This window comes from Pseudopipra pipra, chromosome 1, assembly GCF_036250125.1.
Source record: "Pseudopipra pipra isolate bDixPip1 chromosome 1, bDixPip1.hap1, whole genome shotgun sequence".
Lineage (NCBI taxonomy): Eukaryota > Metazoa > Chordata > Aves > Passeriformes > Pipridae > Pseudopipra > Pseudopipra pipra.
This window is the reverse complement of record NC_087549.1, coordinates 37,121,118-37,149,100: the sequence shown is the minus strand read 5'-3', so window position 1 is coordinate 37,149,100 and position 27,983 is coordinate 37,121,118. Positions and strand designations below refer to the sequence as shown.

General features: G+C 38.7%; 1 protein-coding gene across 5 annotated transcripts in view; it reads left to right on the top strand.

The window, feature by feature from the left end:
• Positions 1-27,983, top strand: part of CLVS1 (clavesin 1) — a 100,420-nt gene that overhangs the window by 24,482 nt on the left and 47,955 nt on the right. For all 5 annotated transcript variants that reach the window (XM_064652215.1, XM_064652181.1, XM_064652207.1 and 2 more), the window contains one exon: positions 9,648-9,822. In XM_064652215.1, coding sequence (XP_064508285.1) covers positions 9,648-9,822 — 175 coding nt within the window. The remainder of the gene's footprint in view (positions 1-9,647; positions 9,823-27,983) is intronic.

Here is a 27,983-nt window from a genome sequence, read left to right as displayed (position 1 = left end):
GACCAGACTCGCTCATTGTTCAATGGATCACAATCTAGTTTTATCTTGTTAAAGATTCTGTAAAATCTGGAGACTTCTAGAGATACGAGTTCTACAGATATAGCTCATTTACACTTTCAGTGGATTTCTGGGGGGAAAAAATAAATCTGCTTTCTTAGGGGCACTGTGTATTGCTATTCATTCCTCACTTTCTTCAATGAAATTGCATGAAATATGCTCCACTCAAAAGTGGATAGGGTGAAAACTGCTTACTTTTCTTGATGTTCATGTATAAGATTTTCAGAGTAACTGCAAAGTGGTTTCTTTGTGGCTGGCAGCACCATGATTTGATACACTTTTAACAGCCTTTACTTCATAAATCTACAGAGTTTCAATTTTTTTTCTGGTCCTTCTCTCCTGCTCGATTGAATCATCGAAGCAAATTTGCTTCATCATTTTTTCTGAACAGACATGCAGGTAATTTTTTTCTAGACTGTTGTCTTATGAATCTTCATTGCATCTCTTTGGAGTACCCCAAAGATTATTTCTACATCAATAATATCAAATTCCTCCATCTTGTCAACTATATCCAAGTTGCCTATTGTTCCAGTGGGAAACCTCTTTGATATATAATCCTTGACACATTTTTTCATTTGCTTATAAGAAATGATTAGAGTATTTTCCTGTCTGAATTTATGGGTCCTGAAGGGCTCCAACTAAAAAAATTTATAAACCTTTTTGTGATTGACATCACTTCTGTACATATTTTTAATGTCTGCTACTTTTCCTGCCCATATTTAAGTACAGACATAAGTACAGGTATATGCTCTTTGCCCAATTTAACAGCCAGTTTAGACGTTTACTAAGATATACTTGCATTTCTATTTTTGCCACTTCTTGTCATGTTTTGGTAACCTTTTACTGAAGATCTCTGAAGAGATTCAGCTTTGATTGTTTACCTTGGATGATGACATCCCACATGGCTTCATCAGTCCACTCTTCTCTTCTAGCAAAACCCTAATATACCCTCCACTAGACAGGCATAGGGACCATTGAGCCTCTTCAGGCTTTTTCATAACATCATCATTTTTGTATCCTCCTCTACATTATTATAATTAAACCACAATTTTTCAAAGCTTTCTGGATTGATGACTGCTACATGAGTAACCAGGTGCTGTTTAAATATCATCAAGCAATAATATGACTTTTGTCATACACAAGTCTCTCAGAATATATGCATTGGTGAGCAGTTATTTGATTTTAACTTTGTTGTTTGATTTAGCCATCATTGGGATCTGCTGTAAAAATGACTGTTTGCAAGCAAAGGGACTATTAGATAATTTGTGGGAATTCGTTAGAGTAAAATATGTAAATATGACATTTAGTTACCTAAAAAAATCTTCCTATGAACTTTGTATTTTAAGAAAAGTTAATAAATATACAGCCGAACAGCCTTGCACATAAAAGGGCTCCTGATACTTTAGGCAGAGAGTAGGATTTGTGACAAAATTATGTTATTATAATGCACAGTAGTAATTTTGTTTTGGCAGATACAGGTGAGGTAAACAGTGGTGTGACCAAAAATAAATGGAAAATTGTGTAAGTTAGTGAGGATTAGCAAAAATTGTGGAAAAGTCTAGAATGACCTAGAAGAGCAGCATTATTGTGCAAAGAAGTCTAAGAACATGTTTGATTTTAATACATGACCACATCTTGTATGCAGATCATTTATCCTTTCTTAACTCTGTGCACTTTCATCTGGATTTTCAATTACTTTTAACCTTTTAAGAAAAACATCAGGTCATTATGGACAGCACAATTAAGAAGTGTACTTATTGTGCAGTGGTGGTCAGAAAAGTTAATTGTTAGGCTGCATTAGGAATGAGATGGAGAATAAATAGGAAAAGATAACATATTATTTTATGTATGATGACATTCCAAACTCACCTTGAATAAGAGATTCACTTTACACTGTATTATTTCAAAAAGAAGAGGATGTAAAAAATATGACTGTCTGATAAAAAAAAAGAAGAGCAATGAAAGGAATTTATTAGTGTTACTAACAAGTGAAGTGATTACTTCAGGAGAGAACAAAAAGTCCAGGGCTATTTCAAATGGAAAGATGTTGAAGGTGCAGTGGAGATATAGTAAGAGGAAACATAGTGGAATCACATAGAGAAAACATGATACCAGGGAGACTGACACGGTGGTACCATTTGTACTTTCTAATAACAAAGCAAAAGAGCTGTATAATTGCTTTCAGTGATTAAACAGTAGCATCATAATGTTCAAAGGAAAATCCTTCCCCTTTCTGTAATGAAAAATTAACTCGTGCAATGCAATGGTGCAAGAAATTGAGCAAATAGCTTAGCGTGATGCAAGGATGGATTGCAGTGCCAAGAGGGAATAAGAAAAGGCTATGCAATCAGACAGAATAAAGTAAACAACAGAATTCATCAATCTTAATGCTTCTAACTATAGCCATTCATGTACAAGCTATCCATTTTCCTCATTATTACTACAGCTGTGCTTTGAAGGAACAGTATCACAACACCAGCGAGATCACAATAGGACATTAAAATGTACCTCTTAAACAGTACCCTGAGCTGTGACAGTCTGTTCCCATGTGTCATCTCCTAAATTTCAAACAGTGGAGACCAGTAACCTGAAACTACCAGAGACTCCCTGACTGTGCTTATGCTGGAATGAACTATTTGCCAATCTTCCCCGAGCTACTCACAAGGGACATTGCATCTGGGACTAGTGAGGCAAATTATGGCAGTGGCTTTGTCAAACTGATTTATTGATTGCACTTAGGGGTTGTAGCATAGGTCGTTTAATATTTTCCACAATATCTTAACACAGTGACTGTGACTGTCACTTACTCCTTCTCAGTAGAGAAATTTGCACAGTGTGCAAGCATGAGGAGTTTGCTCTGGGTAGTACAACAGTGAGAAAACCAGCAGTGTGTATCTCAGAAATATTTAACTCCTGAAGGAACAAAACAAAATCACAGCAAGAGGAATAGCCCGATTGCATCTGAGATTGAATTCCAGCCTTTTGTCTCAGTAGCAGGCTGCTAAGCAGAGATCTACTAAGCAGAGATCTTCTCATGGGGGGTCAGCCAAAACATTAGCCTGATGTCTGAGGTGTCACTGATCTTGTGCTGTGATGGCTTGCAATCAGTTGCCTTCTCCATTTGGGATCAAGTTTCTGAGGGCTCTGGGAGGGATTTTTTTTTAACTCTCAGGACTGAAAAAATTTTGTGCTTTATCTTGGACTGATCCCCTGCTAGATGGTATAACACTTCTGTGAGCTGAGGCAAAGGGAAGAACAGATGCCACCTTCTCCTTCCCCTGTGTAGGTCTGTGGTGGAAGTTGGTCCAAGGGTGTGAAAAGCCCCAGCACCTGCACCCTCCCTTCCCAAGCACAGGGGCTGCAAAGGTCCCTGACAGCCAAATTACACATAAGAAAGGGTCCTTGCTCAGTCACATTAACATCAGGGAAAAAGTATTCATTTAGTAAGGGTGCCCACAATATGAATGAGTGTGTGTAGGAGGAGATTTGTAACACAGGTTTGACTGTGGAGTGTGTAATTCGTGGGCTATTGGTTGCTATGGAGTTCAATTGAAGTGGAAAGTGACAGCAAAATAAACCCTCATAATACTTTAATATGGAAGAACCTTCTTCAGGAACATAACAAGGAGAAAATTTTTATATCTTTTAGATAGTCATTGAGAGGCAATTTTTGCACAATAAAAGAAAACTGATGCAGTTTTTTTCTTCAGGTTTGTACATTTTCCCTTCACTGGAAATGACAGAGGTTTCCAGCTCATTCCAAGCAGGAATTCAAAGCCGGACAGATATCTGTGTGTGGATGGCCTTTGTTCAGTTTTAAACTAAGCCATGCATTTCTAACGTCAAATACAGTTCAGGTCTCAATCTATGCTATTCTTTGTATACAATGCATTATTGGACTAAGTACTTCTGAAGAAAGAAATCAGTACACTTATCTATCCAGTCTGTTGTCCTGGATGTAAAGTTGCTTGTGAATTTTATTTATAGAATGACACAGATGCTGTGGGGAAAAACTTGCTATCTTTTCATTACAAAACAGGAGAGATGCCTGTTTGAAGCTGACTTACTGGAACAACTAAAGATAGCTACACTGGATGTGATAGAAGAATAATTTGGAGCTCTGACATTAACTTAATGTAACCCATGTTTTACTTAGAAGAAGTTTTTTCTGCATGTATTTTGGTTTGACAGAGAAATAAAAAAAAAAATATGTGATTTAACTTGGGCATGACAAAGAAGGGGTTGGTACCCTACAAAATAAGAAAAAGTCCTTGTATTATTGTGCAATAATTTTTCCAGTTTACATGTTTGTGAATTTTTAATATTTTTTGCAGATAACAAGTTTAAATGACTTTGAATTTTTCTATGAAGGAAGTCACACATAGCAGGTCAGAATATTTTTGTGAATATTTTCTATGAATGTAACCCATTTCCTCTGTGAATTGCAGACAAGCCTTGCTAGTTTCTGTACATATATGCGCTATTCAGACCTAAGGCAGATGAGACAAACAAGCCTTTTTCAGCACATGAGTCATCTGTGAGCTCCTCTGTTCAACTGTTCATCCTCTCCAGTCCAGGATTAGTCAAGTGTGTCACCATGTTTATTCATGATTCTTCATTTTGAACTTACTTTTACTGGTAATTCTTTAGCCAAGGGCTGCCCTGCATTGTGTATGGTTCATATGAGGGTCCTTTCCTCACCAGAAGGTTATAAGATGTGAAGATCAGGTCTTACAGAGGTTGCCATTTCCCTGTGATACCAAAGAGTCAGGGTAGTTACTCATGATCATAAGTTTGAATCAAGACATGAATCCCCAAGGACTGTATGTTAATAATTTCCAGTACTTATTTCAGCAGAGGTGAGGTTTAATCTTCTGAAATAAATGCATGCATTAAAAAAACCCAAATGTTTTTCCAAAAACATATTAATGGAAGTTGGGACTTTCTTTTGTTCAAAAACCAGTGCTGACTGGATTCCAAGGGTTTTTCCATGAATAACATACCTTGACTGTGTGTGGGAACAATTAGAAATATTTCTTCCTGGGTTCTCTCTCCTCCACCTGCATTGATCTGCTGTGTTGCTCGTGTCTCTCTTTCTAAGCTTTTCATAGAATAACAGAATCATTTAGGTTTGGGAAACATCTTTAAGATCATCGAGTCCAACCATTAACCAAGCACTGTCAAGTGCACCACTAAATCATGTCCCTAAGTGCCACATCTACACATCTTTACATACCTTTAGGGAAAGTGACCCAACCACTTCTCTGCGAAGCCTTTTCCAGTGCTTGGCAACCCTTTCAGTGAGAAGATTTTTCATAATATCTAATCTAAACCTCCCCTGGAACAAATTAGGGCCATTTCCTCTTGTTCTATCACTTGTTACATGGGAGAAGAGACTGACTCCTACCTTACCACAACATCCTTTCAGGCAGGTTGTAGAGAGCAATAAGGTCTTACCTGAATCTCCTTCACTCCAGGCTAAACACGTCCAGCTCCCTCAGCCATTCCCCACAAGACTTGTGCTCCAGCCCCTTCATCAGCTCTGTTTCCTTTCTCTGGACATGCTCCAGCACCTTAACGGCCTTCTTGTAGTGAGGGGCCAGAACTGAATGCAGAACTCAAAATGCAGCCAGCTTCTTGAGCTCTGATTAGCTCAAATAATTTTGGGCAATCTGAAGATGTTTTTCTGGTCTTTCTTTCTGCTTCCTCTTCTGTGCTTTACTCACAGTAGGAATCCTCCTTGCAGGGCAGTGCCAGCTCTCCCCATTTAGAAATTATGTGTGCATTTTTGCTCTCTGTTGGTGATTTTTTGTGTGGGAAGGGAACAAAGCGAGATGTGGTCTCTTACCTGATTTGTATCTATGCCATGTTTGCAGTTCACTAAATGTTATTGAGCTTTGTCCAACTTCTAAGTATTAAAGAAGAGAGGCTCTTACTGCATATTAACTTAGGGATGTTCAGATGAGTTGTCTGCAACCGTCAAGACAGTGGTCCAAAATTTGTTAGCCTGCTGTCTTGTGGGACAGTTGGTATTTGCAGTGACAGTTTGTTTTTGCTTACTACCAGACAATCTTAATGGCTTCAGCTGCCACTACTTCTGTACTTTCATATTTTTAACTGTCTGAATAATCCAATTAATTTCACTAGCATGCATAAAACAGAGCTTGTGCTTAACTATTCAGAAATAGTAATGTCAAAAGCCTTTACTGAAACTATCTTCTCCAAAATGTATCACTTTCTTTCAGCGTCTTATTTGACCCCTTATTTTCCAACCATCCCTCAGCTTTATTATTCATGTATCTCTTCAAAGTGACTGGTGGTAGATACATGCAAATAGATCATTTAATTTTCCTGCAATGTCTTTATCCTCTTTAATTGTTCCCCTTGCACCCTGGTACTCCACTGAGCCTTTTGGTTCTCTTACAGCCTGCTTACACCTCTTATAATTAAGTAATTTCTTCTTATTTGTTTTCATGTTATGCCTTTGGCTAATCTCCCCACCAAATCCCTCAGCTAAACCATCTTCATTTTTGCTTTACATTATTGTTCCTTACCACTAGCTTCTGTTGGGCTAACTTCCCATTTTCCAAAGGGTATTTGAAGAGCCTCTTTTGTGGTACCTTTCCATTCAGCCAAGGCAGATAGGCACTCTCCCTCCCTCCTCCTTTTTGTCTTTCTGAGGCTTGTGCAAATCTTTTGTAGCTCATTAGTGGCTCACTTCAGTAAGCTCCATGCTGAATCCTTACAGGACCTTACACATTTTCTTTTGTGTAATAGTAGTTTATTTCACTTTTTTTTTCTGTGTGAGAGGGTTAAACTGGTGAGGAAGGGGGTTGAAGGAGGGAAGGGAACATTAAGCAAAGGAACAAAAACTAAAGCAAGTGGTTCTGTGTTCATGCATAGAAAATTATTTGGATGCAAATCAGTCACACAGCTGAATGATTTGTCTCAAAGCCCAAAGATTAAGGAGCAGAGGGCTTCAGCCTCAAGTGGCACTCTGTCTGATTTCTATCCAGACTCTGCATTCACAAAACAGTGTGTCTGCAAATAAACCACCTGGAGGACTTGTATGCTGCTTTCATGTCTCCCTGTACTCATCTGAAAAACAGCTTTGTGTTCACAGTGAGTTATTTACTACATGATGTCTTAAAACTGCAAATAAATAGAGAAGGGAGGGTTGTAGGCAGGGAGAGAGACAGATTAATTACAAACTAAGAAAACTGGGTGCCATGTCTTCCAGGTAAATAATTTCTACTGAAAGTACAGGGAAGTACAGGTGAGTAATTGCTTGATAAACTGGCAATTTACGTAGACACACAAACAAAGACTGGGATTTCTCAGTATAGGGTCCAAGGGTAAGATTTTGCACTTAAATATTTAATTGTTACTTAGAATTTAAATGGACTACAGAAGATACTTTGTATGTACCATTCCCAGATAGCCCTACTGAAATAATTATGCAGGTTTTAAAAACATTAGAGGTAGCAGGATCATAAATATAAATTTGAATGTACTCTTAAGAAAATTTCTTCCCGCAAATGGAGAATGAAATCTTATCACAGTGTGGCTCTGTTTTCACACCTTTGGTAATAACAAACATCCAGGTCATTCTAAGGGTCACAACCTAAATCGAAGTTAGGATTATAGTGAAATTGAAGTCAGGATTATTCCATCTTCCCCAGTCTAGCCGGAAAGCCTAGATGATGATATTATTCTGCACTGATGCCAATAAGAGTGCAAAGAAGCATGTGTGTGAGCATGCTTTTGGAGCTACTGCACACCTCTGGGAGCTTCTGTGGGACAGTTCTTATGGAAGGCTTACCACCTGGAAGAGGGATGCTGGGGTAGTGTAGGATATATTAAGTAGATAGGTCCAGGGGTATATTTGATTTTTTCACATTTGAGAGTGTAGTCATCTGATGATGCTGCTTGAATGACATCATTTTTTTCAGCTGGGCAATAGGTTGTATATCAGAGTTTTTCAAAATAAATTTAGACTAAAAATAAATGTCAAGTGCCAGTCCAATCAGTATGCCTTCACCGTACATTGCTAAGGAAATACTTTCTCAGTTTTTCTGTTTAGCACAACTTCCCCACAGGATTTGAAAAGGTCAAGGTTGTCCTGTAACTGTAAATGAGGGAGGGGTGATTTGGTACCCAGCAGCAACAAAATTAAATATCTTGAAGCTCTATTTATTTTCTCAGAAATTATACTTCAGAGAAACCTCTAACTTTTACAGAAAGGCAGAGTTCAGAAGCAGCTTTTTCAAGGAACCAGGTCTTCAGAGAAAGAACGTACATTTCCACTCAAAACATGCTGAGAGAAAAGAGCAAGAATAAGAAAACACTTCACCTTTTTCCTCTGATAGAAATTTACCATGTGTTGATGCTACTCAGGGGTAGAGGTCTTGATGGCAGAGAAGTTAGTTTCAACTGCACATAGGTTTTTTATCTCAGGCAGAATTTGAAGCAATGCTCTTGAAGACTTAGAGGACTTGTTTTAAAGTAAAGAAAACAGCAGAAAAGGACTAAATTAAAATCTCCATGGGAGAACATGGTGTGAACCTTCCCTGTAAGATGCCTCAGGCCTCATCAAAACTTGAGAATTATGCAGAGGTAAAGCAGATTGCATTAGCAGTATGTTACAATTTCATTTTAGACAAGGTTAAGCTGTAATTTCTGAAGCTTTATTTCTTGTTCTTTAAAAGAATCTATTGTTGTAAATCATCTGAATGGGAAGGACAGATGAGAAGAACCACCTGATTCAGGTTACTCAGGTGTAAATATGGACTAAGTCATTAAAGTGTCTAACTGTTTTGTAAAATGCATGAGGGAGAAGTAGAAAGCGGCCCAGGCTTCCCAGTACAGACTTGGACATTAAAGAAAACATTTCAACATTTTCTTCTCCATTACTTGCTATATCCTTCATGGCCTCCAAGGTTTTTAATTATTCTCCAAGAGCTGAGGGAAGCCTTGCAGCCAGCTTATTGTAGCTGATAATTAATAAAGAGTTCCCATTCTAAGTGGGTGCAACCATTTTTCATGTTGCATTTGGTTTGCAGAAATAAGGCAACAGTCAAACTTTATTGCGCAAAGCCTTGGATTATTCCCTCTACTCAAACAGGAAGGCACAGAACCTAGTTGTAACCATGTCTTTTATACTTTTATTGTACTCATTTATTCCCTTTTCTGAAAAGAAGGGAGACGAACAAGGAAAAATGGTAAAGTATATCCAAACGATATACTTTGTTTAAACTGATAGTTTGAATTTGTTTCATTTCACCACAGACAAATAGTTTGCCAATGTAGCTTAACTAAAATCTATTGTAAGGAATGCCAGAAGAATTGAGGAGATCTCATTCAGTGCTTATTTTTTCCACCAATGAGCAAGATTTATCACACTGAGGAGGGAAATGTGAGTTTTAGAGCAGGAGCTCTTTAATGACATTTCTGAAACAACTCCCTTTTCAGAAGAATTCTGCCAGAATGAATCCCTGTACCTCACTCATGCCACATCCACAGCAAAGCTGAGTATCTTGAGGTTTGAAGATAACTGCAACCATTGATTTTTTTTTCTACTTTGGCTTTAGGAACTCCTTCATAGATATCCTTCGGGCTATTCTACTTTCCTTAGAAGTGCTCATCGAAGATCAGGAGCTTCAGATAAATGGCTTCATTCTAATTATAGACTGGAGCAACTTCTCTTTCAAGCAAGCCTCCAAGCTGACACCATCTATCCTCAAACTGGCCATTGAAGGGTTACAGGTAAGTGGAGGGTAGCACATGTACTTGCAACTTTTATTGCTACAGACAGTCATTTTTGTCTCATCAGACGCTGGGCAAAGTGAAGGGTATAGAAAATAATCCAGAATGCTTTGATGTCCCATCTACTTGCATAGATTGATTTTCAGACATCTCATTTTGTCTGTCTTTCACTTCTATTTCAGCCGTAAATCAGTGTAACCAATATGTGTGTTACTTAATGCAGCATTAAAAGAAGGAGGGTTAGAGATTTGAGGTTTAATCCATCAGAGAATTTGGGGGGATTAAAATCCAGCAGTGTCTGCCTTCTGGAGTGTGCAGTCCACATGCAAACATATGTGTGCAGAGGGAGGGTGGTAGGAGAAGAGAGCAGCTCCCTGAGCAGATGGAAGAGTGCAGTTGTGTTCACATGGATGCATTTGAGCTGGAGGGAAATGAAGAAGAGGGAGGACAGGCTCCCTGTTGTGCCCTCATCTGACTGCCTTTATTTGTCACACAGGATCCTGTTACATTATGGTTCAGACTGTTCAGGGGCTGCAAGTCCACTTGGTGCTTGCAGATAAATAGAAGCAAGCTTAAACCATGTGCTGTTACAGGGTTAGGTAGTAAGGAGCAACATGAAGATGAGGCAACCTGAGGATGAGAATAAACTGTGGTGCTCAGAAAGGACTTCTTTCCACTAAAGTCTGAGCCCATTCCTGCTGTTAGACCTGAGACTGATTTTTAGGTCTAAAAGTAGTCTGACATAACCTTATTAATTGAGGGCATTTGACAGAATTCAAGTTCTATTTAGGTTATAAGGAGCTCTGGAGATCACTTTATCCGACCCCCTGCTCAAAGCAGGGCTGACCTCAGTCTTATACCAGGTTGCCCAAGGACCATATACTTCATGTAGCTACATATTTAAAAAGAGAGATTATAAATTATTGAGTTTTCATTTTATTTTTAGTACTTACTAGATATCCTGCAGTCATAAATACCTCAACAATAATTTTCCATGGGGTGCGTATGTTTATTTTAACTTTAACTTATGTGATAGAAAGAACAGTTTGTTCAACTAATTTTTTGACTAACAAATAGTCTACAATTAGATAATAATTGTCTCTGCTTCATGTTATTATTCAAAAATGAGGTAGAAAAATCTGCTATCAGTTTTAAGCCTGTGTTCCCCTTTGTGAGGAATTTTCATCTATTCTAACAAATTAGAAAGTCAAGCTGTGCAATTAGTCCTTTGGACAATACCTTATCTTTTCCTGCTGATATTATCACTTCATTCTCTGGTTCAAAAGAACCCCTCCAATCAGAAGGAAGATAAAGCCAAGTGACATCCACAAGAAAATCAAATTCTAGCAAGTTGTCCTTGTGCGTGCCCAAATTTTGCTTTTCCATCTATTTGGTAGGAGTCCAATCCAGCCTCCACCCCGTCTGATCTCTGACCATGGCACTGCCAGGTTGCCTGCCTACAGTTTATTTGGAGTTGTTGGCAACAATATGTTTTGGGAAGTACTGAAACCTGAGAGTACCAAAGCTGATCTTAAGATTGTGTCATTAGCTTTACATCCTGTGCTGGGCAATTTAAGGAGGCTGCCTTTCTCATGTCTGTGTGGGCATTTCATTTCTTATTTAAAGTCAAGTTACTGTTGTCTTCTCTGTGATTACTAGAAATATAACTCTCTTTAAAAGTACAAATTGGGATAACATGTCTTAGACTTAACTAACCACTGGCTTGATGAGTTGTAGGAGTTGTGAAAGCTGCACTCCAATTTACTAGGCTTAGAAGCAAGTCATTCATGCTCATAAAGCACATATTTAGCAAACAGTGATGGTGGGAACCTTTTAGTTTTGGGGTATTTTGGCTCTCACTACTGCTGTTGAAGTATTTTCATTGAGACTTTGTTCTAATATTGTTTTAAACAAACTACTGCTATCCTAGCGTAAAATTTGTGTAAAATGTAGTTGAAGTGGAGATGAGACTTACATACAGAAAAAGTGTCACAATATGAGTTGCATTGGAGGCCATTGAAAGTAAAAAAGTCAGGTCCTACTCTCATGAGCTGATGATGTCTGGAAAAAATTGAGATTTTTTTCAGTTCCTGTTTATTTCCCACAGCTAAGGCACTGGGCGTGTACAGACCCTCAGATAGGCAGATAACATGGTTATCTCAGTCTTCCTTTATAAAAAGAAATTTTGGGTTGCATTAAGTCCTGTGTAAGTCTAAGTGGATGGAAAGAAAATAATTCTCTCTTACAATTTCTACTGGAATTGAACCCATATGTTCACATGTGGGTATCTGGGCCAGGAACTTTTAGCCTCTCTCTATGTAATGGTAATTTTAATGCCATCGCTGAACCATTTTCCCATAATTTCTTAAACTCTTATTCAGTGTCTCAGACCACCTCATTCTGAAATATAGAATTGCTTAAAAATAAATAGTATTTAATAATTTATGCAGTTGGGTTTTTTCTTATTTTCAAGTTGCTTTCAGCCAATTAATATATTGTCGCTTTTGTGTGTGTATGTTTGTATTTAATGTATTTTTCCTCAAGTTGCTGATGCAATGCATTATCATTAAGTGCAGACAACAAGCATTACGCAGATACATATGTTAATTCATCTTGTGTTGTAAAACAAACACTAGTCAAATCTAATGAACTTGGCTGCAGAAATTAATATATTGCTATTACACCAGCTGATCAGTTCCAAATACTGTAAACTCTGTAAATACTTAAAAAGATGAAGTAGGATTGACATCACCATGTCTGAATGCACATTTTGCTCAATACTACTCCTTGTTCTGTATGGATTTCTGTATGTATTGCATTACACAGACAGTTCATTATAACTCAACAGGGCACCTACTCTGTTTCTCAATTATGTTATTTAATGACCTAAAAACAGCCTTATGTCTCCACTTTAAACTACAGTAGTTCAGATGCTAAACAAGTGTTTGTACAGTGTGGTAATTCTCATTATGTCACAGCAGTGCAGGGATGAATGTGTTCTTAGTGCTTAAACCCTCTCTGATTAACAAGCTTTGATGTTTTATCACAAGACAATTGCTACTGTATGCTTTGAGCTCATACCATGCTCCTTCCTAGACCTTACTGATCTTTTGAGTTTTAACACATTGAACACAAGATTGTCATGTGGATGGAAAGGTGGGGAAAGAGATGTCTGTAAAACCAATCTATTTTGCCAACAACTTGGTGAGTTTTGACTTCTAATCCTTATTCTTTTAATGTGAACAGCTTTTCTCCTTCACAGGATATTTTTCTCCCTGTTTTCTTCATCTGTGAAATTATAGTTCTCTGTGTGTCATGCTGAGCTTATAATTATCCTGTGATAGTAGACAAAATTTAATTATGGCTTAAGTTAACCAGAGACTAATCTTTTGTTATTTTGCATAGTGGTTTAGAAGCATCAGAGTTCAACAGCAAAGGTAAGAAGTACATTTGCAATCATGAAGCAGGTATAGCAAGTAGGAAGTGGTCACTTCTTAGTATGCAGGATGTTTGCTACTAACCACTGCATTTGGAGACCTCTAATAATCATGGGAAGTGTTACAGTGTGTAGGTTGTGTGTCCTGTGAAGTCCAGCCTTTTTTTTTTTTTATTTAATGGTTGTTGGTTTCTGCTCTGAGGATGTAGTTACTTTGCCTCCAGACAGGACTTTTGATTTTAGGGTGCTTCTACTAGTGAGTATAGAGAAAGACTGTTTGCTTCTGATTTGTCCAACACCACAGCTATGCACTGCAGTTTGTGTACATGCATGCACATAACAATTTAGAAATTCCATCAGCTAGTACTCTGAATTGAAATGCAACAGCTTCTCTAACAGCAGCCAGAAATATTCCAAAACCTTCAAAACAGCAGGTTTGACCTCACCTGCCATTTCTTTGGTGAAAACTAAGCCAGAGGGCCATGGTCTACTAAGACCCAGCTGAGTGGCTTATGGCACAAATCAGTCAGCTGGATTCAAAACTGACCTGAAGATCAGGTTTGCAATCCAGTGTACCTAGTACTGCCTCACATAAAGGCTAACTTGCCCCAAGGCTGTCTCAAGGAACTGAAACAACAAGTATGGTGAATGGTTATTTCCTGTATTCTTTCTTTCTCTGATAGTTCTGTCACATGCAGTTCTACTCATGTGTGATGACAGTGACTCTTAAAAAAGAAGCCCTATGCCTATTTTGTGACAATGATGAATCACTGCAGGAGTGCTCTTTAGGGTTCAATAAGGCTTTGATTTAGATGCCACAGTCATTACAGCAAATAGCAGTAACAACAGGGAACAACCAAGATCTGCAAACAGGAATTTGTCCCCAGATTTTTACTAGTAGTAGCTTGACAGAAGATTTGACCAACCAAGGAGATCCATTACATTTTTTTTTTTAAATTATCTTCAGTTTATCATAAGCCAGCAATTTCTGGGAGGAGAGGAAAATTAAAGGAAATCAATAATGCTTGACTTAAGAACACTTTAATCAGATATGGTATAGAAAAAAATCTTCTGAAAAAAATCTTCAAATAAGGGAAACTTGAATATGCTTGTCTTAGGAAATTGTTCAAGATACATTTGTCTAGAATAGTTCTAAGTTCAGATGAAGTCAGATAATCAAAGTAACAGGTTTGTTTACACATTACTGGAGATTATCTCACTTCAAAATCTGGAATGAAATGCCAGATTATGGAAAACTCAGTCTGTTCAGAAATGTACGAAGCTTTTTTATCTTTAATATGAGCAATAGATATAAAAAGTCTTTTTATAAAATTTCCTCCTACTGTAATTATGTGGGATCGAGAAACTTACTGTCAGTTAAATTGTAGCAGCAAATTACTTATCTTTTGACACTATCTTATACAATCAAATATTTTTCATTTTGTGCTTCAGAAGGAGGAGCTATGATATAAAATATGCTCAAAATTCAAAATAGAATGTAGAGCTTGAAGGAAAAAATGCAATTCAATATTATGTCAAAGGTGTAATTTTTTTGTATGCTTGTTTTTCCAAATCTTAGTAAAAAGTATGAGCTTTTAGACCTGATAAAATTTTCAAGTGAAAAACTTTTTTTTTCTGGAACAATGTTTTTGGAACAGAATTATTATGGTGAAATATGTTTCCAAATTTATCTAGAAAAAAAATCTGGAAATTTCTTTGCTTCAATAATTTTCATCTGGAAATCAAAATACTTAATATTTGATTTCATTATGAGTGGTAAGAAGCACATGATTTCTGTCTTCATGGTTAGAATCTCTTGCTTTTTGAAATTTGAAAACAAGCTGAAGTAATGAAACAATATTTCAGGTCAGCTTGACCTGGGTTAGTGGGCATAATCTAATATTTGTTGTGGTCAAACTGGGCATGTGAACAGAGCCCAGGCAGCCCTCATGCATCTGGAGACTTTGCCAAACTCTCTGCTCTGCAAACTTGATGTTTCCTTCACCAGCTCAGACCCTGGAGCAAGGAACTGACTCTTCTTTTCTTGTTTAAACACATTTGTACTCTGAAACCCGAGGTAAACATGATCTCTTTGACTGATTAAGTACTTCCAGTTGAACTCTTTATGAGTCAGGTGAAGGATGTAGGCTATAAGATGTCTTGCATAGTAAGTACAAGATGCAATTAGTTTTTCTGTAAAGTTTCTGAACATAATACTTCTGTTACTTGAAAATTTAAAGTCAGTGAGAATCCACATTGTCACAAACTTGAAGAACACTCTAAAAAGTCTTATTCTTGCTCAGCCTTTCTGCAGAAATCTAGCATGGGGATGAGTCTGCCTATGCTATAAGTATCCTATGATGCTATTATGTCTCAACTGGTATATATAACTGGTCCTATTAACAGAAAGACAGAGCTCTCTGTCATTGCCTACCAAAGTCAGAACAGATAAAATCCTCAGTGACATAAGACAGGCAAGTAAACCATTTATAGGCACATGTATACACTGGCTTGGACAAGGACAAGCCAAAAAAACCTTAGTACCAAATACAAAAAGCCCCTCAATGTAGATTCTAAAGCTGTTTATCTCTGGACAACTCACTGTAGATTCAAAAGATTAGATTGTTTGGCTGATCCTCAGTTTACCTTTTTTTAATATAAAATGAGTCAATCCCTCTTCTAGTGTCCTATAATTTCAAAGGCACCTAACTGACAGCTCAGAGAGTACTCACTCTACATATCACAACAGCTGTCCTCATTAATTTCATAGAATTTCAGGAGTGATGCATCTGTGATATTTGTTTAACTTCTCTGCCAACTCTGAAAGCTTTTTTCTTTTTAGCATGGAAACTGAGTGAATGTATCCTGAAGAGAGTGTTTACTACAGGTAACTTCTTGCTGTGAGAAACATATAGAGTGATTGTGCAAAAGTATAAAAGGGCTTGCATATACAAAACTAAATCAGAAAGATACAGAAGTAGTGACATTTCAGTGAGCTATGTGCCAGCAGAGTAGGTACTATTTTGTTTGAGATGGCAATGGAGGTACATGTGGATAATGAGATGGAGTCAGAGAAAGAGGAGGAGTTGTCACTCTGATATGACTCTACACTGAGACATGTGGCATGGATTATCCCCTGAGCACAAGGTAGATAAGACCTTTGTTCTCTCTAGGAGAGGACTCATATTCTTCACTAACCACTGCAGGATTGAAATTCATGTTCCCTGGGAAAACAGCTGTGCCAATATAAGATCAGTTGCCCCCTTACACCTCCTGCTCACAGTCCTCTCTTTAGCACATGCCTTCAAGGATGTGCTGCACCGGTGGAACTGGCTGTGTGTCCCTGACTGATGGTATGGAAGAGCCAGCAGCTCAGGTCAGTGCAGGAGAGGGCTCTTGGCAGGATTCTATGTTCACTCTGCTTCTCTAGGCAAGGTAATAACTTCTGGTGCAAGTTTTTAACAAAGTGCTGCAGCCACCGACATTCTAAAATTCTGCAGAAAGGCAATGATTTTGAGAAACATTTACCTGCTTGTTATTTGACTCAACTATGTGCAGAAAAACAGGGCTTTTCTACAACACATAAGAATTCTCTTTAAAGCCTCATCTATTATTATTATCTCCTCCTCCAAAAAGGAACTTATGAATTCCTCAGAGTTTGTATGGTCATACCTATTTGTATGGTCAATATGTGTATGGTCAACATGGTGAAAAGCGACTACAAATTTTTCAGTAAGTTTGAGGCAAAGTCCCAACTGATGCAAATGGGACTTATGCCATTGCCTAATTCCCAAATTTCAGACCTGTTACACCATGTCAGGAAGGGATTTTCCACTTCATAAGACTTTTCTAGGCTTGCAGAAAGTGTCCTTCAATATCTGAGCGCTTTCTGGAAATTTTGTACATCAATTAGAACATTTGCCTAGTGATCTTGAAGAACTCTGTTTTGTTGTCAAATGTTTTTATACCTCTTCTTAACTGTGTAAAACTTAACACTTGAAAAAAGCATTCCTGAATAGCAGGGGTTCTTGGATGCAAAAATGTCAACCTCAAATATCACAGTCGTCTTCCAAAGAAAGATGAAAACATCAAGTGAAATGTTCAGCCTACTTCCTTCTCCCCTCATCTCTACCACTTGCCCCCCACTATGATTATATTTCAACAACAGGAATTTTCTGAGGAGAAAAGAATTTCATTGGAAATTCATCCAGTAGCTATACTGCTCGGTAATTCAAAACTTCCTATAACTATTTCAGGATGTGTTTTCCATCCCTTTCTGGTAGGCATGTATTAGACCTCTCAAATGTGCATTCTGCTTTTCACTCTGAGCACACTCCCACTATTTCAAATTATTTGCAGTAGAAGAAGCTTAAAGCCTGGCTAAAGTGTAATAAAAATAATTTCCATTTCAGAGGAGGCTTTGTAACCAACTCCGATCTACATGCAATAAAAATGGAGCTAAGAAAAAACATAGCTAACACAAGTACAGTTACAATGCAAATATTCTTCAACTAGCATATACATTTAAAAGGTTATTAAATTGACAGGTTTGCAGAAGAAAGGCAGAAGTATGAATATATATGTGATGAGCAAAATACTTGATCACTCTGTAAGAATTACAGAGGGTAACAGCAGAACTTTCAATGAACTGAAAATGGAATTCAAGCTTACCTAGTTTTATAGGGTAATATAAATCTTACTCTTCTATTTTCCAAGATTATTTGGAAGTAACTTTGAATTAGTAGGTGTGCTCAGTAGCATATGAGCCCAGTGTCTGGAAAAGATGGTTTCTTGTGGGTTGGTAAATGTACCTGTGTAAATGGACATCTGCGGTAGTTACAAAGGGTCCTTATCTAACTTTTGTGTGAAGTTTCATGAAGAGTCCCACTAACAATCTTAACTTGGTTTGGTGTCACTTAAAATTACAGAGCAGCTGAATTTAAAACTATCTCAGGAAATAATATCGCCTCCATATAGCACAGATAACATTTACCTCCTTGATATGGTCCTTTCCTTTATCATATAATTTATCAAACTCATTACTAAGTGTGAGGAAAGCTACAAGAGGACAGTCCTGAAGAGATAAGGATTCCTGAATCTGTAGTGTAACTGAAATTAATTAATTGGTACAGATAAAACTTCTGACTTAATTAATCAAGTGGGCTTTCCACTAACATTGGAGACAATACCTACCACTTTACTCTCTTAAAAAACCCAAACATTTGCACTCAAAACCAACCAGTCAAACCTCAGTTTCTGTTGCTGTCCACTGTCTTTGCTTAAGCTGAGTCACCAATCACTGCAGCATGGAGACTGTAGTCATTTGGCACCATCTGTGAAAGAGCCTCTTGGAGAACTTTTCACTCAGAAATAAATAAATAGTTTGGCAAGAAGAGCTGTGTCTTATTGAAAACGAGATAAACTCCATTTCCCTGCAAGAGTCTAGCTTATGTGTGACACCCCACATATTCCTACCTGACATGGATATGTGGGTTCAAAGGGTTTTCTGGTCACCTAAAGCAATTGCTGCTCAAATAAGAAGGACTGCAAATATTAGAGCAGTTCAACCACAGCCATCAAGTCAGCTAGCCATTATCTACCTTTCCCATTTCCCAACCTCCCAGCTCTTTCTGTACCTTTGATACTGCTTTCTCCTCTAAACATTAAAAAGATAAATAAAGCTGTGAGGTAAACTAGGTGTGCAAGGTGTGCATTCTGTGGTGCTGAGCTCATATGGCTAACAATGTTAGGTATTCAAACACACAAAATATAATTAACTATTCAAGAAATTTCCCTCCTCCAATTTGTTATACATGCCTGAGTGAATGTTAATGGGGTCACATAGCTCTTTGAACTGCTGCTGACAGAACAATAAAGAGTTCCTGTGGTTTTCAAGAAATAGCACAGTATAATTTTGCTTGCTTTGCAAGGGCATTTCTTAATGATATCATTATACCCCCTAAACTCCTAGTCCACTCTCAGAAGCTAGCAACACTTCAAATGACAAGTTACCTTCTCCCCAGGAGAATTGAATCTCAATTATAATTTATAATGTGTTACTTACTCAGTGAATATTCCTTTCCTGTGCCTCTGAGAGGTACCAGCTATGGTATTTTAATGAAGCACCCCTGTTTTATAGCCTCTCTCCTCTGAAACTGAAACAATAGTATTTAAAGAGCTAGACCCCTTATCCAGTGTGCTAAGTGAGGAAGGCAAATAAATTCCATTTGAACCGTCTTAAAGGACAATGAAAATAACTTAGATTTTCTTTGTTCCAGAGATAAGTTATACCTGAACAGTATTGCCTGAGAACATATAAATAACCTTCCTAGTAAATTCCTGCCATCTGTGATAAAATTGATTCAAATGTTTGAAGTATTTTACTTTGACTCCCTGCACCACTTTGAGCTTGTTTGTTTTGCAAAGATATTCTAGGCAAATTAGCTCAGGAATGTTTGTTAAACTAACAAAATATGTGAATGTTGCTATTAGCTTCAGTAAATTTATTTGGTATCTGCCTCTAAGGATTGCCCAGCTTTGTGTGTGTGTATAGGAAAAAAAAAACCCAGAAAAAAACCCCAACCCTTTGCAGTAGCTCACTCCTTTTCTTTGAAGCTAATGCAAAGTACACCTGTGAGACACCAGGTTTAGGACGAAAGAAATAAATTCTGGAAATAAGCTTGCATACTTATAGAAGATTTTGCAAATTAGTCCTCTCTGATGTTTTTTTTTTAATTGGAAATTTTATATATTACAAATTCTGTAACAATATCAGAATACAGTTTTCAGAAGTTCACTTTTAACAGCAGAGTGGTTCACTGGACATGCACACTGTTGAAAATAAAAACCTGAATGAAAGGCACTTCCATGCAGTTAGTTGTCAGGCTGCATTTTTCCCTCAGCAGCAGTATCTCAAATCTGGGTCTACTCAAATTGCCCCAGGCCGGTCAGTATGTATCCATGCCACTGGCATAAACAGGGACAAACAATTAAGGATTTCAGCATAGTGAATGCTCAATTATGTCACCAGCATTACAAACGTGATTGTGGTAACCCAAGGCAAAAATCATTGTCTCCTTTGTTTTGTATATTTGGGAGGAGATGTCCAAATATAGAGAGCAACTTCACGCCACCTCTCCCCAGAGGCTGTGTCTTCAAGGCAGACTTCTTTGAATCTGGGCTGGTTGGCATACTAAAAGAAATGTAAAATAACTGTTGGCAGGAATATTTTATTAATGATGAAACATCTGTTGATTTCTGCATATATTGCATCCTGTTGAGAAACCTATCGCCTCAGTAGGGACAGCCCTGGAAGATGTGACATAGGTGAAGACTTTGAATCCTTCTGATTTCTTTACTGTTCAGCTGTTCTTGCATGTGAAACCGATCTTACATCCTTTAAACAATTCAAAATGCTGTTTGTACATAAATGCAGCAAACCACCAACTTCAAAATTATTTGTCTTTTTCTTTTTATCAACCTTTTTGTGCTTTCAGTCATAAGCCAACTTTTCCACTGCATTTCTTCAATCAGTAACCAGCAGAACTTTACAAGCTAGAATGTTGTTACACTGCCACGATGGGAGATCTTGTGAAGCAGAAAAGCTAATGCTGTATCTCGGGTTTTTCTGGCTGTTTTTTGCTTGTTTGGTTGTTTTTAGTTCAGCATCAGAAAGATGTAAATGAGCTCAGCAGCAACATATCAAACGTTGATAAGCTTCCTGTTGGGAGGTAGTAGAAGAAATTTTGGAGAAGTTTGTTTTGCTAAATATATCAGAAAACTTACCATTTCACTTTTTCTTTTGTTGCCACATCTCCCATGTTCGTGGTGTTCTGCCCTTTCTCACATAATTTCTTCCTGGACTTCAAGGTACTGTGTCTTCAGAGATTTTCTCTCTGCAGTAAGCAAAGTTTAGATAGTATTTAATACTTTTACCATGTAAGCTTTCCAAAAGCTCTGACATGTGAATGGGTAGAAAGGATGGACATTTTTCAATACTAGACACTATTCCAGGACTTGTGTATTATAAGCATGTGCTGAGATGTTGTAAGAATACAATAAAAGTTAAAAAAACACCCATTCATTTTCACCCTGCAGCAAAAGATAAAATAAAAATGCAGACAAATTAAATAAAAGTGGAGTTGGCCTTTAAGATACAACTTTCTGTATATTTTTATATCCTGAGGTTGCATCTAGTGGAGCAATAAACAAATTTGGACTTGTGAAGCCATAGCAATTCCAAGTGGGATGAGATTCCCCCAAGAAGTCCAGCTGTTGATGTCATGTTTAAAATCTAGATCCGGCAGAAGCAAAGCTTTAGACACAAATTCATGACAAATCCCCTCTCTGCAGGCTTGATGTTCTCAGTGAGGCTGTAATAACTGAAGTCGGGGAACTATTACTATGAAAAAATAGAGGAGCACAGGGCTTATGCTTTACCACTATCTCTAGTGGCACCTGGTACTTGTTACTAGCACAAGGGTGAGGAGGTAGCATATAAAACCAGGTTTGGAACAAATGAAAGGAGGCAGCTTTTCCTGCAGTGTGCTGCAGACCTGAAAGTCCTTACCTCAAAGGATATGTGAAAGCCACATGACTTCAAGAGACACTTGCAAGAGAAATACAGCAGCGGTGATGAAGGAGACAGGAATCATGTCAGACTCTAAAAGCTGAGAATAACTGAAGACTATGACCATGTTGAGTGGAGACACACTTACCTGTTCCTCCCCTTCCCTCAGCAGCTGCATAGGTCAGCTGTTCTAGAGAGAGGATACAGGGCCCACTGGGTCTTTGGTCTGGATTGTATGGCCACCTTCTGCTCCAGAAACAGCAAGATTTGTATCTGTCCTCAGTGATTCCCACAAGTACTGCCTAGTCACAGTAACAGTTACAGAACATTTGTTTCCGAGAATCCAAAGGCACTAAGCAGAAGTGGCACTAAATTTTCACCTCACACATAACAAATAAGACAACAGACTGTGGTGACGGCTCAGGAGCAGTCCTTGGCACTGCAGGACTTGGTTCTCTGCTTGTCAGTGCAAGTCAGTGGCATCAGGCCGTGCATTACTGGTTTATAATGAAACACATGAAAACAAATTAGCATTGCCACTTATGAATATTGATCAAGCCCATTGTATGGAAAATACAGTGACTGTTAAATACAGTCAGTCAGTGACTCTGTTAATGATGTTACTGGCACAGCAATGTACATCTTTTTCTCTCAAACACCAGTTAATTTCCAATTTCTAGCATGTGGGAGGGATCTACAAATATCATCTTCCAGGTGTACTAAATAAAGAAGATTTGATTCCATTCAATATGGTTAAATGAGCAAACAACTACTATGTCCCTGATCTCCCCCAAGAGAGGGAAAGAACACATCCTGGAATGAAATAAAATTGTCTGAGCCAATGCTGTGTAAGCTAACAGGAAATCATTAGATATATATTGCCCACCCCTCTAAGCTACATGTTTTGTTTTGAAATAAATCTGTACTGGAAGGCATCAGTAATTATTTCCATTTATTTTCTGCTTCAGTGATATGTAAAGCTGCAGTTTTGATATGGCTTGCCAAGTGCCTCCGTTGATTTACAGAAAAGGTTCACAGGAGGCAGAAATATTTGCCTGAAGGATAAAAATAAATATATTCAAGCAAACAGGATGCTAGTAAAAATGTAGTAAATTCTGAAATTTAGTGGAAAACTGACGGCATTTCTCCCTGTGCTTATCTAAGCATGACCACAGCAGAGTTTGGCGGATCAAAACCAAGGAGCAGTCAGCCATCCCTGCTGATCTATCACCTGTTCCTAAATTTCACTATCACTATCCTGGTGATAGTGACACCAGAGGACAGAGTGAAGGCCTGGTGGGTGGCTGGTCCAATCAAAGTGGGTGTGGGCAGGAGCCACTGAGCTGAAGGTCTATTTCTCCTCTTGCAATGCTGGAGTGAGCACTGCTGACAGGAAGGGCAAGGAGGGAAGAACCACAGAACCTTTTCCTCCACTGTGTCAAGCAAACCCCCCCCCCACCACACACCCCATGTGCTAGGGTCAGATGAAGTGGTGGCTGTGACCGTGAGATGAAAATTGGACTGCAACACTGTTACTCCAGCACTCAAAGAACAGGAACAGAGAATGACCCCTGAACTCCCTAGCTGTGCTCTGGCAGGAAACGACCCAGCTGCTTTCAGCTTTGCAGGAGTTCTACACAAACCACAGGACTCGAAGGGGAGAGAGTTTCATCCAAAACCCTGTTACTGCCACTGCGTTCTACTTGGTTTTTTTGAGGAGCGCGTGGAAAGCCCACAGTGGGTCTTCTCCTCCAGATGAGCAAGAAATTGTCAGTCAGAGCAACAGCTTCATAGTATTCTTACACTCTCCCTCTGAGAACATCCAAAAAGCCCACGCTCCTCCTCTCTTTTATCACCTTGATGCCATGATTTTTTTTAATAGATACGTGAATGCAAAAAAAAAAAAAATTTAAGATTCTTCCTGTGCATTTGCAGCCAAGGTTTTGATTCTCTGAGGTGCTTTCAGCTAATATCAAGACTTTGTCTGCTGCCATGAAGGCTGGAATCTTTTTCTTTCCACTTTAATGAAAGCCAAGTTTTAATGCAATATCACAGGAACTTAAAGCTCAGTCTTTAAGGAAGTCTTTGAAAATCACAAGGTTGATTGTCAGTGCTGCTTCTGTGTCTCTACCAAATAGGTTTACATATGCCTTCACTTCCTTGCAAAGTCCGCTTGGGATGTGGCTGTTTCTGCTGACCTTACAGAAGAGACAGATGCACTGGATATGGTTGTGATGGCAATGGGATGGTGGTTAGGATGGACGGAGAGGCACAACCTCTCTCAGCAAAATAACACATAGCATTCGTTGCCCTAAGCAAGATTTTGTGAGCAGCTCCAACACTTCCCTTCTCACCAAGTCCACATCTAAGTGTTTACTCATGGAAATTTCTAAAATGGTTCATTTCAAAAGACCACCTCTCTTCTCCTTTGGATACAATCAAAAGAGTTCTTTGTGGTGTACAAGATGTACAGAGACTGTCATTGCTTGCTTTTGCACAGTGACAATGTTTTTTTCCCTCAGAGAGAAGGGTTAATATTTAAGAAATCATATTCTTCCTCTTCATATCAGAGAAACAAGGCTTACCCTGAGGATGAAGTGCTTTGTTGCCATTTGTTTACGCTAACACTGAAGAATCAGACCAGAACAGCAAGCCTTATTTTACTGCCACTTGCACACCTCTTGAAGCCCCATGAAATGGGGATGAGTGAAAAAGGAAGAGCCTTACATTATTGCTGATTTAGCAGGAAAAACAACCCTCATCTTGTCCATTGCAAAATGGGCACAGTTTGATGTGGAGACCATAAATTCAGAAAATTGTTCCAATTGTATTAGAGAAGCCTTACTCTTCCTGTTGAAAGACCAGTTCTGACCAGAAAACAGTGATGTGTGCTATCAAACACTACAGCATCTTGTCTAGGGTGTCAGTACATCCTCCACCATCTGAGCTATGCTGATGAAAGCTTTCAGGCTTTCTTGAAGTTCTGTGCTATCCCTAGCTAGATTTACTGTGCAGTTTGCAGCCAAACACTTGCTGAAAATTCAATGCCTTTTGCTATGCAATAGTCCAGGCTAGGTTTTCATCTTGCTTTATTCTAGCCTTTAAAGCTCTGAATGGCTAAAAAACAAGGACTCCTACTTGTCCAGTTCCACCTAGTAACTTTTGAAACCTACAGCCTACTTCTACTGCTGTAAGCTCTGTTGTACTCTGTTTTTTTTATTCACCTCTTTCTTTAACACTAGCGGTGGTGTCAGCTGTGAGGAAAATTAACATGTATAATTTACAAGGAAGCACACCTGTTCCTATACTGGAACAAGGAGATTTTGAATAGGAAAAGGTCTAAATGAGGCACCTAGAAGGGTTTTGTTATCCAGGTGGTCCTTGTGCCTCCTCACAAAGCTATTTTATTACAATGAATGGATTAATAAAGAGTATCTTCACAGTGCCTTGCAGGAAATACTGTGTTATAAATGGAGAAGAATGAAGTGGCTTTTTCAAAGGTGAAAAAAGGTTTAACAAAGTGATTTATCAAATTGCCTGCATTCTTATTGTGATGGTAGATCTCAATGGGAAAAAAAGAATTAGTGAGAACTCTGCATCCTCTATGAGAAAGGAAGAATAGATAAGCACCATCAAGGTAACATCTCTGGTGTGAGAGGAAAAGAAAAATATGTTTTAATTTGAAAAGCAACTGTCTGCCATCAAGGATTGGTAGTGAGTTTTTGCACTCTGTATTCCACCCATGATGATTTTAAAGACTCCTGCAAAACAAGAGAAGTTTTTGCTGACACAGCAGTCAGCTAGCAGGCAGCTGGGCTTCGGGGCACTCAGTCAATGGCATGGCAATTATTTACAAAGAAGAACAAGTAACCTCTAATTCTTTGGATCTTAGTCCCCTTTCCCCTCCTCTACCTTCCTTTCAAATATAGGGCTAAAGAGAGGGAAATAAAGGTAAAAATGCTCTCTTTGTTGTCAGAGGTAAGGGGTGGAGGGAAGGAAAAAACTAACGTGCATTTTCGAAATCCTATAAAAAATGCAGTTCCAGATAAAACTGTAGAGTAAAAGTATGGAAATAAAGGGTCTAAATACATCTGGTTTTCCTAAAATAGATCCTACTTTTAGTTCCTTACATCCATTTAAAGTACATTTCTGGGAACCACAGCCTGTATTTAGGTTTTAGAAATCCCTGTGAGATGCAGGAGCTGAGTCATATCCTCTGGGGGCAGGCAGTAAGGGAGGAGTTGCTGTGGGTGAGGAAAGTGGGCTCAGAGAGCCATGGAAGCTCATTGCAGTGAGTGCAGATGTTGCCAGATGGTTCAAGCAAAGGTGAAGGATCCAAAACTGGAGAGCTGAGCAGCCATCACTGCTGTGAGATCAGAGTTTGGGGCTCCTGATCACAGAGCAGTGGGAGATAGCAGTGGAGAGACTGGGATTGAAGAGTGGGGAAGTTGGGGAATTTGGGCAGAAGGAGGTTTGGAGCAGAAGGTTGGAAGAACTGGGGGGATTTGGAGTCGGGTGGTGCTCTGGATGGCTTTTTGGGGAAAAGATAATGGGTAGTCTGGTATGCACTGTGAAGTTTTGTGAAACTCTGATCTGAGATGGATATGTGGAATTAAAAATAACCAGGAATGGGATTTTTGGAGTGATAAGAGGAGTGGGCTGTGGTGCAGTTGGGAAATGGACAAGGGGTATCCAAGGTTGTTAGATCAAAAGGGATGGTGAAAACTTAAGAGGTTGTTTGGAGATACTTATGGTGCATCACTCAGGAATTCTTGCAGTGATCCTGGTTTGAGACAGAGAGCACACACATTCCCCTCCGCCCCGTATTCTTCAGCAAAGTAACCTTCTTGTCCCGTATCACCAGGGCCACCAGGGCTTGTCAGGTGGCTTACAAGAAGCCTGCAAGTGCAATTAAGCATTTATTCAACTTTAGTGATTCATAATACTGCACAAGTTCTATAGCTACACCTCGCTGATAGGCCTAAATATGTAAAAGAGAGTTGTTTAAAACAGGAGTGGGGGTTGCAAGGCTGGCCTTCCTTTATTACTCTCTCAATTAACATGGGAAGCCAGAAGGATCTTAACACTACATCCAAAGGAAAATACCAGCAGTATTTTAAGGAGGTAACATCCATATGAACAGTCAGGTCTTTTCTTCTCACTCCACAGTACTTGTTCTGGCAACAGTCTTCAGCACTGTCTGGCCTCCATCACTTCTGGGAATGTCTTTCTAGTACCGAAAGCTCAAAGGACCATATTTTACTGAACCATCATTTTTTTGAATAGAGTTTGTGTGTATTCGTGCATGACAGTTCTTTAAAGAAAAGTCAGCGCTATGATTTTGAGTTAGTTAATTGGAGTTGAAAGCAGTGTCAGCTCCAGAACAAGTTCTGAGGACAACTGCTTGCCTGCCTCTCCATTGCAGTACCCTGCTCTCCACTGGTCAGCCTCTTTGGGTTAAAAAGCCCAGAACTCCATAAGCCACTTAACGTAGACACTAAAGAAGTGGTATTTGCTTGTATGTTCCCTTCACTTATTATGATTGAAAGGATTTCCCCTTTGAAATCTCCAGCGCCACAATAATTGGACACATATGCTTCTCTATTCCTAAATTATTAATTTGTCTCACCTCCTGGGCTGAAGCCTTCTCCAGGTAGTGACAACAAGCAGGTTAAAATTTTAATCGACATATGTTTATTGCAGCTGCAACCATAAAATGTAGAAACAGTATACTGGTTAATAGTTTAATCAATACCCTTAGCTCTTTATCTACCTTTGGATTTTACAAATTGAATTGTCACTACTATGGTGCAGGTACATTTCTTAAAGTTCATCAGACGATGGGAAGCCAGGGGCAGCTATTTTAATCTAGACCCAGGTAATACTCCTGTGTTACAAACAAGTACTGTATTTATTTGGCTCCTTGTATCCTCCAACTCAAAACTCTAAAGTCCCGTTCCCTCCCTCGCTCTCTCCTTCCGTGCCTCCCAGCAGTACTCACTACTGGGATCTTTCATGAAGAGCTAGAAAATTACTTTACAAACCTGCACACATATCCTAGCCTGCAGAAAAGATGGTTGCCACAGGCTTGTAAAGTTTTTGACATGCCTTACAGCATAGGAGAGCAATCACACTTTCTACCTTGTGGATTAATAG